This window comes from Doryrhamphus excisus, linkage group LG18 (assembly GCF_037039965.1).
Source record: "Doryrhamphus excisus strain RoL-2023G ecotype Guam linkage group LG18, RoL_Dexc_Guam_v1.1, whole genome shotgun sequence".
Taxonomy (NCBI): Eukaryota; Metazoa; Chordata; class Actinopteri; order Syngnathiformes; family Syngnathidae; genus Doryrhamphus; species Doryrhamphus excisus.
This window is the reverse complement of record NC_136374.1, coordinates 2,670,308-2,683,543: the sequence shown is the minus strand read 5'-3', so window position 1 is coordinate 2,683,543 and position 13,236 is coordinate 2,670,308. Positions and strand designations below refer to the sequence as shown.

Here is a 13,236-nt window from a genome sequence, read left to right as displayed (position 1 = left end):
GAACCTCCACTGTTTCCTCCTATCTTTGTCATACAAGTGAAAATAGCATATGCAAATTAGCATGAACGACACTAGAAATGTCAAAATTTTTGCTTTTTTTTGTTTTGTTTTAATTTTCCAAATATTTTAAAAACATCATATTTTGACTTTATTCACAAAATATAACATTTCCCAAGCCTAATTTTCAAATTACAATTTTATTGAATTTTTTTGATTATTATTATTATATTCATTATATATTATATTATATATTATTATTGTCATAACTACGACAATGTTTTTTTCTTGAATATTTCAAACTTTATGCTACTAAAATCACATTATTTTCCTCATAATATTACCGCTTATTTTCTTTTTCTACTTCAATGACTTTTTTTCTCTTCATATTTTGACTTTATTCTCATAAAATTACAGTTTTTTCCCCCTAAATTTCCAAATATTTTCACTTTCTTCTCATACATTTTCTTCTCATAATTATGGCTTCATTCCTGTAATATTTGGACTTTATTCCCATAATGACAACTTTGTCCCCAACAACTGTATTTTGTTTTGTTTGTTTCCTATATTACGATTTTTAAGTATATGAAGACCGTGCTCACATTATATTTTTTTCTTGTCAAATTAAGACTTTTTTTTTTGATAGAACACAACTTTCTTCTCATAATATTTTGACGTTTCTTGTAAAATTACATTTTTGTTTCATTTCTGTTTTTTTTCATTTTCCAACAATTTCACATTTATTATTTAGAAATGTTCATCTTGTAATTATGACATTATTCCCATATTATATTATATTATATTATATACACACAATTTGTTTTTTATTATAAAATATCATATACGTATATTATATATTTTATATTCATCTTGTAATTATGACATTATTCCCATATTATTTTATATTATATTATACACACACACACAATTAGTTTTTTATTATAAAATATTATATATATTATATATTTTATATTCATCTTTTAATTATGACATTATTCCCATATTATTTTATATTATATTATACACACACACAATTTGTTTTTTATTATAAAATATTATATATATTATATATTTTATATTCATCTTTTAATTATGACATTATTCCCATATTATATTATATTATATTATACCCACACACAATTAGTTTTTATTATAAAAATGTATATATATTATATATTCATCTTGTAATTATGACATTATTCCCATATTATATTATATTATATTATACACACACACAATTAGTTTATTATAAAAATATATATATATATTATATATTCATCTTGTAATTATGACATTATTCCTATATTATATTATATTATATTATATTATATTATACCCACACACAATTAGTTTATTATAAAAATTATATATATTATATATTCATCTTGTAATTATGACATTATTCCCATATTATATTATATTATATTATATTATATTATATTATATTATACCCACACACAATTAGTTTTTTATTAGAAAATATTATACGTATTTATTATATATTTTATATTCATCTTGTAATTATGACATTATTCCCATATTATATTACACACACACAATTTGTTTTTTATTATAAAATATTATATATATTATATATTTTATATTCATCTTTTAATTATGACATTATTCCCATATTATATTATATTATACACACACACAATTTGTTTTTTATTATAAAATATTATATATATTTAATATTTTATATATTTTATATTCATCTTGTAATTATGACATTATTCCCATATTATATTATATTATATTATACACACACACAATTAGTTTATTATAAAAATATATATATATATTATATATTCATCTTGTAATTATGACATTATTCCTATATTATATTATATTATATTATATTATATTATATTATATTATATTATACCCACACACAATTAGTTTATTATAAAAATTATATATATTATATATTCATCTTGTAATTATGACATTATTCCCATATTATATTATATTATATTATATTATATTATATTATACCCACACACAATTAGTTTTTTATTAGAAAATATTATACGTATTTATTATATATTTTATATTCATCTTGTAATTATGACATTATTCCCATATTATATTACACACACACAATTTGTTTTTTATTATAAAATATTATATATACAGTGAAGAAAATAAGTATTTGAACACCCTGCTATTTTGCTATTTCTCCCACTTAGAAATCATGGAGGGGTCTGAAATTTTCATCGTAGGTGCATGTCCACTGTGAGAGAGATAAACTAAAAAGAAAAATCCAGAAATCACAATGCATGATTTTTTAACAATTTATTTGTGTGATACAGCTGCTAATAAGTATTTGAACACCTGAGAAAATGAATGTTAATATTTGGTACAGTAGCCTTTGTTTGCTATTACAGAGGTCAAACGTTTCCTGTAGTTTTTCACCAGGTTTGCACACACTGCAGGAGGGATCTTGGCCCACTCCTCCACACAGATCTTCTCTAGATCAGTCAGGTTTCTGGGCTGTCGCTGAGAAACACGGAGTTTGAGCTCCCTCCAAAGATTTTCGATTGGGTTCAGGTCTGGAGACTGGCTGGGCCATGCTAGAACCTTGATATGCTTCTTACGGAGCCACTCCTTGGTTTTCCTGGCTGTGTGCTTCGGGTCGTTGTCGTGTTGGAAGACCCAGCCACGACCCATCTTCAATGCTCTGACAGAGGGAAGGAGGTTGTTCCCCAAAATCTCACAATACACGGCCCCAGTCATCCTCTCTTTAATGCAGTGCACTCGTCCTGTCCCATGTGCAGAAAAACACCCCCAAAGCATGATGCTACCACCCCCATGCTTCACAGTAGGGATGGTGTTCTTCGGATTGTACTCTTCATTCTTCTTCCTCCAAACACGCTTATTGGAATTATGACCAAAAAGTTCTATTTTGGTCTCATCTGACCATAAAACTTTCTCCCATGACTCCTCTGTATCATCCAAATGGTCATATGCAAACTTAAGACGGGCCTTGACATGTGCTGGTTTAAGCAGGGGAACCTTTCGTGCCATGCATGATTTCACATCATGACGTCTTAGTGTATTACCTACAGTAACCTTGGAAACGGTGGTCCCAGCTCTTTTCAGGTCATTGACCAAGTCCTGTCGTGTAGTTCTGGGCTGATTCCTCACCTTTCTTAGAATCATTGAGACCCCACGAGGTGATATCTTGCATGGGGCTCCACTCCGATTGAGATTGACCGTCATGTTTAGCTTCTTCCATTTTCTAATGATAGCTCCAACAGTGGACCTTTTTTCACCAAGCTGCTTGGTAATTGCTCCGTAGCCCTTTCCAGCCTTGTGGAGGTGTACAATTTTGTCTCTGGTGTCTTTGGACAGCTCTTTGGTCTTCGCCATGTTACAAGTTAAAGTCTTACTGATTGTATGGGGTGGACAGGTGTCTTTATGCAGCTAACGACCTCAAACAGGTGCATCTGATTCAGGATGATACATGGAGTGCAGGTGGACTTCTAATGGGCAGACTAACAGGTCTTTCAGGGTCAGAATTCTAGATGATACACAGGTGTTCAAATACTTATTTGCAGCTGTATCACACAAATAAATTGTTAAAAAATCATGCATTGTGATTTCTGGATTTTTCTTTTTAGTTTATCTCTCTCACAGTGGACATGCACCTACGATGAAAATTTCAGACCCCTCCATGATTTCTAAGTGGGAGAAATAGCAAAATAGCAGGGTGTTCAAATACTTATTTTCTTCACTGTATTATATATTTTATATTCATCTTTTAATTATGACATTATTCCCATATTATATTATATTATACACACACACAATTTGTTTTTTATTATAAAATATTATATATATTTAATATTTTATATATTTTATATTCATCTTGTAATTATGACATTATTCCCATATTATTTTATATTATATTATACACACAAACAATTAGTTTTTATTATAAAATATTATATATATTATATATGTTATATTCATCTTTTAATTATGACATTATTCCCATATTATTTTATATTATATTATACACACAAACAATTAGTTTTTATTATAAAATATTATATATATTATATATGTTATATTCATCTTTTAATTATGACATTATTCCCATATTATATTATATTATACCCACACACAATTAGTTTTTTATTATAAAAAAATATATATATTATATATTCATCTTGTAATTATGACATTATTCCCATATTATATTATATTATATTATACCCACACACAATTAGTTTATTATAAAAAATTATATATATTATATATTCATCTTGTAATTATGACATTATTCCCATATTATATTACTTTATAATTATACACACACAATTTGTTTATTATACAAAACTTATATATATTATATATTTGATATTCATCTTGTAATTATGACATTATTCCCATATTATATATGATATTATACACACACAATTTGTTTTTATTATATTACAATATATATTTTATCTTTCTAATGTTTCATTGTGACTTTTTTCTCTTCATATTTTGACTTTGTCGTAAAATTACAGCTTTTTTTTGTCCTTTCTGCTGCTGATATTTCAGCTTTTCCTCTCATAACTTTCCTTCTCATAATTATGACTTTATTTCCCATAATTCTTAGTTTTTTCATGTTGCATTTTTTCCCTCATATTTTGACTTTTGTCCTAAAATGATAGCTATTGGCCAACATGGGGCCAATACAAGCCAACATCAGACATCCCAATGTGGCCCTCAATGAACCGCAGCTCCCCAGTGCTGGCAGCTTTCGTGCCACCTGTTGCCGTACACGACTACTCCACTTACCTTTCTTGACGTTATTCCACAGCTGGTCCTTGCTGGAACATTTCTCAAAGGCTTCTGGGAGCTTCACGGAACCGGTGCAGAGGTACCAGAAGAGGATCCCGAAGGCGTAAACGTCCACGGAGTTGTCGTACTTTCCTGCATGGGGGTTGCAGAGCGCCGTTAGCGAGACTTCCACGGCGACGGCGACGGCGACGGCGATCGTACCTGTAAACAGCTCGGGCGCCATGTGAATAGGCGTTCCCACGATGCTCCCGGACATCATGGCTTCCGGTTTGCAGAAGCCCAGATCGGTGATCTTTGCGCGGTTTTGCTTGTCCAGCTGCGAGTCGCACACGTGCAGGTTTTTGTGTACGTTTGCGTGGTTCTCCTTCTCGGAACTTCTGAACTTACCAGAACATTCTTCAGCTTGATGTCCCTGTGCAGGAGACCCTGACTGTGCAGGAAGCGGATTCCCTCCACGACATCCAAGGCGATCTGAAGCCTCTCCCGCAAGGACAAACCAGCCTGGTGTGGAAAAAAATTCCAAACTTTAGCAAAGCATTCCGGGTGGAACGGATGCGGTTAGAAGTCACCTTGAGGCCGGTGTAGAGGTCCCGGTGCAGACGCTCCATGATGAGCAGCACTGCCACGCTGGAGCCTACCCCGTACGTGTGGTCGATGACGGAGCCGTGCAGGTCCACCAGACGCTCGTGCTTGGGCAAAGTCCTGGGCACAAAGTGTCAACCGGCGCTTGTCAAGGGTTCTGGGATTCCTCGCCATGGCGACATTTCGAGCGGCTGCATGCTAAAAGACGCCAGCGTTCTGCGGCCATCTTGTCAAAGATGCTTTGGTGTAGTCACTCTTTTATGATACGTGAGCGTTATTTATTTTATCTGCTTTTAATGTTTTTTTTCTAAAAAAATATGCATTTTTTATAGCAACTTTTAAGGCAGGGGTCTCAAACACGCGGCCCGCGGGCCAAATGTGGCCCACAGGACGCTAGCTTAGGCCCCCGCCTTGATATGAAAGTTTGATATGGATGCTGTATGGTATCATGCACCCAGAAAAAATTATTACGTTTGATTCATGTTCATGTTAAAGGTTAAATAACTGTTAATAGTTATCCTCCCTATCCGTGTGGAAGTGGTAAGTTTTTGGCCATTTAAGTTGAAAGGAAATAACTTGAAGGCTACCGTTTAGGTCGCTGGCTCTCTAGTTTGCGAGTTAGCATGTGTCTCAAGACCAGGGGTTTCAAACACACGGCCCACGGACCAAATGTGGCCCGCAGGACACTAGTTTGAGGCCCCCGCCTTGATATGAAAGTTTAATTTGGATGCTGTATGGTATCATGTACCCGGAAAAAATTATTACGTTTGATTCATGTTCATGTTAAAGGTTAAATAACTGTTAATAGTTATCCTCCCTATCCGTGTGGAAGTGGTAAGTTTTTGGCCATTTAAGTTGAAAGGAAATAACTTGAAGGCTACCGTTTAGGTCACTTGCTCTCTAGTTTGCGAGTTAGCATGTGTCTCAAGACCAGGGGTCTCAAACACACGGGCCACGGGCCAAATGTGGCCCGCAGGACACTAGTTTGAGGCCCCCACCTTGATATGAAACTTTAATGCCAGTGCGGCCCGCGCAAGTTTGATATGGATGCTGTATGGTATCATGTACCCAGAAAAAATTATTACGTTTGATTCATGTTCATGTTAAAGGTTAAATAACTGTTAATAGTTATCCTCCCTATCCGTGTGGAAGTGGTAAGTTTTTGGCTATTTAAGTTGAAAGGAAATAACTTGAAGGCTACCGTTTAGGTCGCTAGCTCTCTAGTTAGCGAGTTAGCATGTGTCTCAAGACCCTGCAGTTGCGCAATATGTTGTAAATAAAAAGAGTATAAATGTGACTATAGTCGTGTTTTGTTATATTTTAAATATAACTAATAATTTGTATTATTGTGATACTAAATCATAGTGAAATTATGTATGAGATTTTTTTATAAATATTTATTAGTTGTTATATATTTTAAAATATAACTAATAATTTGTATTATTGTGATACTAAATCATAGTGAAATTATGTATGAGAATTTTTAATAAATATTTTAGTTAAGATATATTTTAAAATATAACTAATAATTTGTATTATTGTGATACTAAATCATAGTGAAATTATGAAAAAAAATATTTATTTTTTATTTATTTTATTTTATTTATTCTTTCTTCTCATACATTTTCTTCTCATAATTATGGCTTCCTTCCTGTAATATTTGGACTTTATTCCCATAATGACAACTTTGTCCCCAACAACTGTATTTTGTTTTGTTTGTTTCTTATATTACATTTTTTTTTAAATAATGTATTTGAAGACATTTTTTTGATAGAACACAACTTTCTTCTTCTTCTTATTATTATTATTATTTCATAAATATTTATTAGTTTTATTTTCTTTTGGATTTTTTTTTAAATTAAATTTGTTAAATGTGTTAATTTTTTAATTAAATTATTATTATTAAATTTAATTTTTAATTCTAAATCATTGTGAAATTATGTACTAATTACAGGGTGTAAAATGTTTTTATATTCAAATGACAATACAATTAAATATTTATTATTTAAATATTAAATATTTCCTGAAATTGTTAAAAAAAATTAGAAATATTTATTATTTTTAGATATTTATTAGTTTAGAGATTTTTTCATTTTTTTTAATTAAATGACAGTTTTAATTAAAAGAATGTATTTTTATATTTTTTTCTTGTCAAATTAAGACTTTTTTTGATAGAACACAACTTTATTTTGATGTTTCTTGTAAAATTACACTTTTGTTTCATTTCTACTGTTTTTTTTCATTTTTTTAAATTAAATTTATTAAATGTGTTAATTTTTTTATTAAATTATTATTATTAAATCTAATTTTTAATTCTAAATCATTGTGAAATTATGTACTAATTACAGGGTGTAAAATGTTTTTATATTCAAATGAAAATACAATTAAATATTTATTATTCAAATATTTAAATATTAAATATTTCCTGAAATTGTTAAAAAAAATTAGAAATATTTATTAGTTGTACTGATTTTTTTTTATTATTTTTTAAATTAAATGACAGTTTTAATAATAGCATTATATTAAATCATAGCAAAATGATGTATTAATTATATGTATTATGGGGTTTCCAACATCCGTGACTCACCTGGTGTAGTGAAACTCCAACGCCAGGTCATTCCAGTGTTTATCGTCGGGCGGCACCACAGACTTCAGGGCGCACGGGTAGTGACCCCCCCAGCTGTCGCACAAGTACACGACCCCATACTGGCCCCGCCCCAACTCCCGGCCCATTTTGGGTTTGCCTGTCGAACAACACACAACCATCCGTCGCCGTTCCCAAGCCGGATCCTCGGGTCCTAAACACGGATAACACGGACTCACCATGCAGCAGGACGTCTCGGAGGGAGCGGCTCTCCAGGGAGAGGCGGGCCAGTCGGGGGGCGTGGTCCTTCCTCACGCGCAGCCACAGGTCCTCGGTGCGCTCCAGCCGCCCCGTGTGGCCTTCCTCCAGCTGCACACAGCCGGCCTCACGGTTAGCATACGGGACTTGAATTCATCAACTTTTAAATGATGGTCATCGCCATAGAAACGGTCGTCAAGGGCCACCGGAGTCCCTTTCTTGGCGAGTAGCTTCGACCTCGCTGACGTCGCAGTCGTTTATCAAACTAATAAATGTAGATTTCATCCCGGGCCAACGCAAACTAAGCCTGTGATGGATGTTCCACCCGAGCAGATGACCATAAATCCACACCCCCCCCCGCAGGTTCCCATCAGTCTTGTGGTGGAAACCTCAAAAGCTGGCATGAGAGCGGCCGTGGGGACGAGTTCACACGGCCGCTCACAGCAGCGCTCCAAAGACCCGACCCTGACCGTCCTTCGATGGACGTCAGATGAAGACCAGGTCGCCCAGACTCCTTCTAACATGTGGCGGAGGTCCCGATGACACCTGAACGACTCCCTGGTGAGGTGTTCTGGGCATGTGCAGTAGGGACGAGGCCCTGAGGCACACCGAGGACACGCTGACGTTTACGTTTTACATTAAATTTCATGTAAAAGGATATGAATTTGGGAACTTTGGGATATTATTTCAAACAATACAGTCAGCAAGCATTTTTTTGTATGACTATTTTTCTTATTTTTATTATTAGCATCTTAGCTCTTAAACTCGCCCACAAACGTTCAGCAAATACAAAATGTGAGCCAAACATGCTTTTAATAAAGTAATAATGTTTATTTATGATAGTGGTTTCAAATGTTTGTTAGTAAAAAGCCTATTTTCCCAATTTTTTGCTTTTTTTTGGTTTTATTTAATTTTCCAAATATTTAAAAAATATTTTAAAAACATCAAATTTCGGGAAAAAATAGAACATCCACTATGTTTCCTTCTAGCTTTGTCATACAAGTGAAAATAGCATATGCAAATTAGCATGAACATCGCTTGAAATTTCCCAATTTTTGCGTTTTTTTGTTTTGTTTAATTTTCCAAATATTTTAAAAATATCATATTTTGGAAAAAAAATTGAACATCCACGATGTTTCCTCCTAGCTTTGTCATACAAGTGAAAATAGCATATGAAAATTAGCATGAACGTCGCTCGAAATTTCCCAATTTTTGCTTTTTTTTTGTTTTGTTTAATTTTCCAAATATTTTAAAAATATCATATTTTGAAAAAAAAATAGAACATCCACTATGTTTCCTCCTAGCTTTGTCATACAAGTGAAAATAACATATGAAAATTAGCATGAACGTCGCTTGGACTTTCCCAATTTTTGCTTTTTTTTGTTTTGTTTTAATTTTCCAAATATTTTAAAAACATCATATTTTGAAAAAAAAAATTTAACATCCACTCCTAGCTTTGTCATACAAGTGAAAATAGCATATGCAAATTAGCATGAACGTCGCTCGAAATTTCCCAATTTTTGCTTTTTTTTGTTTTAAATTTCCAAATATTTTAAAAACATCATATTTTGACTTTATTCCCAAAATATAATAACATTTCCCCAGCCTCATTTTCAAATTATAATTTTATTGAATTTTTGTTTGTCATATTGTCATAACTACGACAATTTTTTTTGTTTTTCAAAATTATTTTTTCAATATTTTAAAATTTATGCTACTAAAATCACATTATTTTCCTCATAATATTACCGTTTATTTTCTTTTTCTACTTCAATGACTTTTTTTCTTCTTCATATTTTGACTTTATTCTCATAAAATTACAGTTTTTTTCCCCTAAATTTCCAACTATTTTCACTTTCTTCTCATAATTATGGCTTCATTCCTGTAATATTTGGACTTTATTCCCATAATGACAACTTTGTCCCCAACAACTGTATTTTGTTTTGTTTGTTTCCTATATTATGAGTTTTTAAAAAATTATGTATTTGAAGGCCGTGCTCACATCATATTTTTTTCTTGTCAAATTGAGACTTTTTTTTATAGAACACAACTTTCTTCTCATAATATTTTGACGTTTCTTGTAAAATTACACTTTTGTTTCATTTCTACTGTTTTTTTTCATTTTTTTTCATTTTTTCATCTTGTAATTATGACATTATTCCAATATTATATTATATTATACACACACACAATTTGTTTTTATTATATTACAATTAAAAAAATATTTTTTTTCTTTCTAATGTTTCATTTTTTTTCACTTTTTTCTCTTCATATTTTGACTTTATCGTAAAATTACAGCTTTTTTTGTCCTTTCAGTTGCTGTTTTTTTCCCCAGATATTTCAGCTTTTCCTGTTATGAATTTTCCTTCTCATAATTATGACTTTATTTCCCATAATTCTTCGTTTTTTCACGTTACATTTTTTCCCTCATATTTTGACTTTTCTCATAAAATGATAGCTATTGGAAAGAAATATGGGGCCAATAAAAGCCAAGATCAGACATCCCAATGTACAAATGAAAATACCTAAAACAATAATCATAAAACATTTCATCCAAATTGCAAACCTAATATTATTTCATTTCTTTTAAAACGCATTGAAATACATAGAAATTATAATTACAGTAAATATAATTTTATTACAATACTCAAATTGTTTCCACAGTTTAATGCTTTTTCCACGGTCATTGAACGCACCAATGCATCGTTCCCCAATGCAAAGACGGCTGTATGGATGATATATTTGGATGTATTTTACTTTTATTTTACTTTTTCTTTCAGCCCTCGTTTTAACAAAAGCTTATTAATTAAAAATAAAAAAATGGGTACCAAATTGGATGGGGAAAAAAAAATGTGCATGGGGACATAGCTACTTAGCCACATCGCTAATTAGCGCTTGGCTAAGTAGCTCATCTGCGCTCCACTGTGATTTCCAACACCTCCGTGCTACCAGACCTCAGCTACTTTCTATCCTCCACGCCACATCAGGTCACCCCCTCCGTGGGTTCGTGCGTCGCACATGTCTCTCGCCACGCGATCATGTGTCGACGATGCCACACGCAAAGGGGCCGCAATCGGATAATCGATTCAGGCAAGCGAGACGGACGTGCGGGGAGGGGCGGCTGACTGACAAACCACGAGTGGTGCGGAACAGCTGCTGACTGATGTACAGGGAGGATGATGATGATGATGATGATGATGATGATGATGGGCCGTAGGGTCTACCATCTTCCAAGACGTCTGGAAGATTTAGTGCAGGGGGTTTCCAACGAGGGCAGCTAGGGCCACTTTGTACATTTTGTACAGTAGATATGCTAAGACATTATATACAGTTTATATACAGTATAACGCGGGGGGGAGGGGGGGGCAGACTATATATTTTACACGTAACAGTCCACCTGGTATTATTGTATCTGTAAAATTGTCATGCAATCTGCTATTATTATTTATTATTTTATATTTATATTTAAATATTTGAAAAATAATAAAATATTATAATAATTACAATAAAATTAAAATAATAATAATTATATTATTATTATGTAAAATATGCAAATATAACAATAATATTATATATAATTAATATAATAATTAGCATTAATATAATAATTATAATAATCATAATATTTCTAATACTAATTTGGAAAGATTGGGCGGGCCGTATTCAAACACTTGGCGGGCCGGATGTGGCCCCCGGGCCATAGTTTGCCCACCCCTGGTATGACTTTATTCTCATAAAATTACAGTTTTTTTCCCCTAAATTTCCAACTATTCTTTATTCCCATAATGACAACTTTGTCCCCAACAACTGTATTTTGTTTTGTTTGTTTCCTATATTACGATTTTTAAAAAAATTATGTATTTGAAGACCGTGCTCACATCATATTTTTTTCTTGTCAAATAAAGACTTTTTTTTTAATATAACACAACTATAATAATTATAATAATCATAATATTTCTAATACTAATTTGGAAAGATTGGGCGGGCCGTATTCAAACACTTGGCGGGCCGAATGTGGCCCCCGGGCCGTAGTTTGCCCACCCCTGGTATAACGCAAGAAAAAACAGTACATCCTAACAAGAATATTACAGTATTATAGTATCAACTTTGGTGTTTGTATTTGTTTCCCCTCCGTTTTTGTTGTTGTTGGAATTTTCCAAATATTTCAACTTTCTGTAAATTTTATATAATAACTTTTTCCCTAAACTTATTTTCCAAAAGGTCCATTACAATCACATTTTTTTTTTATTTCAACTCTAACTCGATGCTACTAAAATGATATGATTATATTTGTTTATGATATTACAAGTTTATTACTTTTTTCTCATTATATGATTTTATTGTCTTATTCTGGCTTCTCGTAAAAATTACAGTCTTTTACTTTTAAATTTCTAATGTTTTCAACTTTGTTCTTGTATATTTTCTTCATGTTGTTATGATTTTGTTCCCATAATATATGGAATTTATTCTCAGAAGACTCACAACTTTATTCATTGTTTTGTTTTTCTTAATATAACAACTTTATTTCTATAATATTTGGACTTTATTCCTATAATAAAACTTTTTCCTCAAGCTAATTTTCCTAAGTTACATTATAACTTAAAATAATTATAATAATAATATTTAAACTTTCATATTATATTCCTCATAATACTACAAGTTTATTCTTCCAAAATTGAAACTTTTTCCTCATTATTATACAAATTTCTTCTCTTATCATTCTGACTTTTCATAAATTTTCACCATTTCTCATGTTTTTCCATGAGTTCAACTTTGTTCTTGTATAATTTATTCTTATTATTATTTGTTTCTTATTAATATTAAGAGTTTATTCTTGTAAAATTGACTTTTTTCTCACTAAAATACTAATTTCTTCTCTTAATATTCTGACTTTATTCTTGTAAAATTACATCATTTTCCTGCTGTTGTTTTGTTTTCTCCAACTATTCTAACTTCTTCCTTCTTCACATTGTTATGACTTTATTTCTAGAATATTTAGCGTTTATTTTCATAGA

The 13,236-nt window shown here is 31.7% G+C and overlaps 1 protein-coding gene across 1 annotated transcript in view; it reads right to left on the bottom strand.

Moving 5' to 3' along the window:
* Positions 1-13,236, bottom strand: part of dstyk (dual serine/threonine and tyrosine protein kinase) — a 42,109-nt gene that overhangs the window by 1,865 nt on the left and 27,008 nt on the right. Inside the window, exons 8-13 of the mRNA XM_058054189.2 lie at positions 8,203-8,332; positions 7,967-8,123; positions 5,367-5,499; positions 5,185-5,298; positions 4,999-5,113; positions 4,795-4,929 (exon numbers count right to left, since the gene is read on the bottom strand). Of these exons, the coding sequence (XP_057910172.2) occupies positions 4,795-4,929; positions 4,999-5,113; positions 5,185-5,298; positions 5,367-5,499; positions 7,967-8,123; positions 8,203-8,332 (784 nt within the window). The remainder of the gene's footprint in view (positions 1-4,794; positions 4,930-4,998; positions 5,114-5,184; positions 5,299-5,366; positions 5,500-7,966; positions 8,124-8,202; positions 8,333-13,236) is intronic.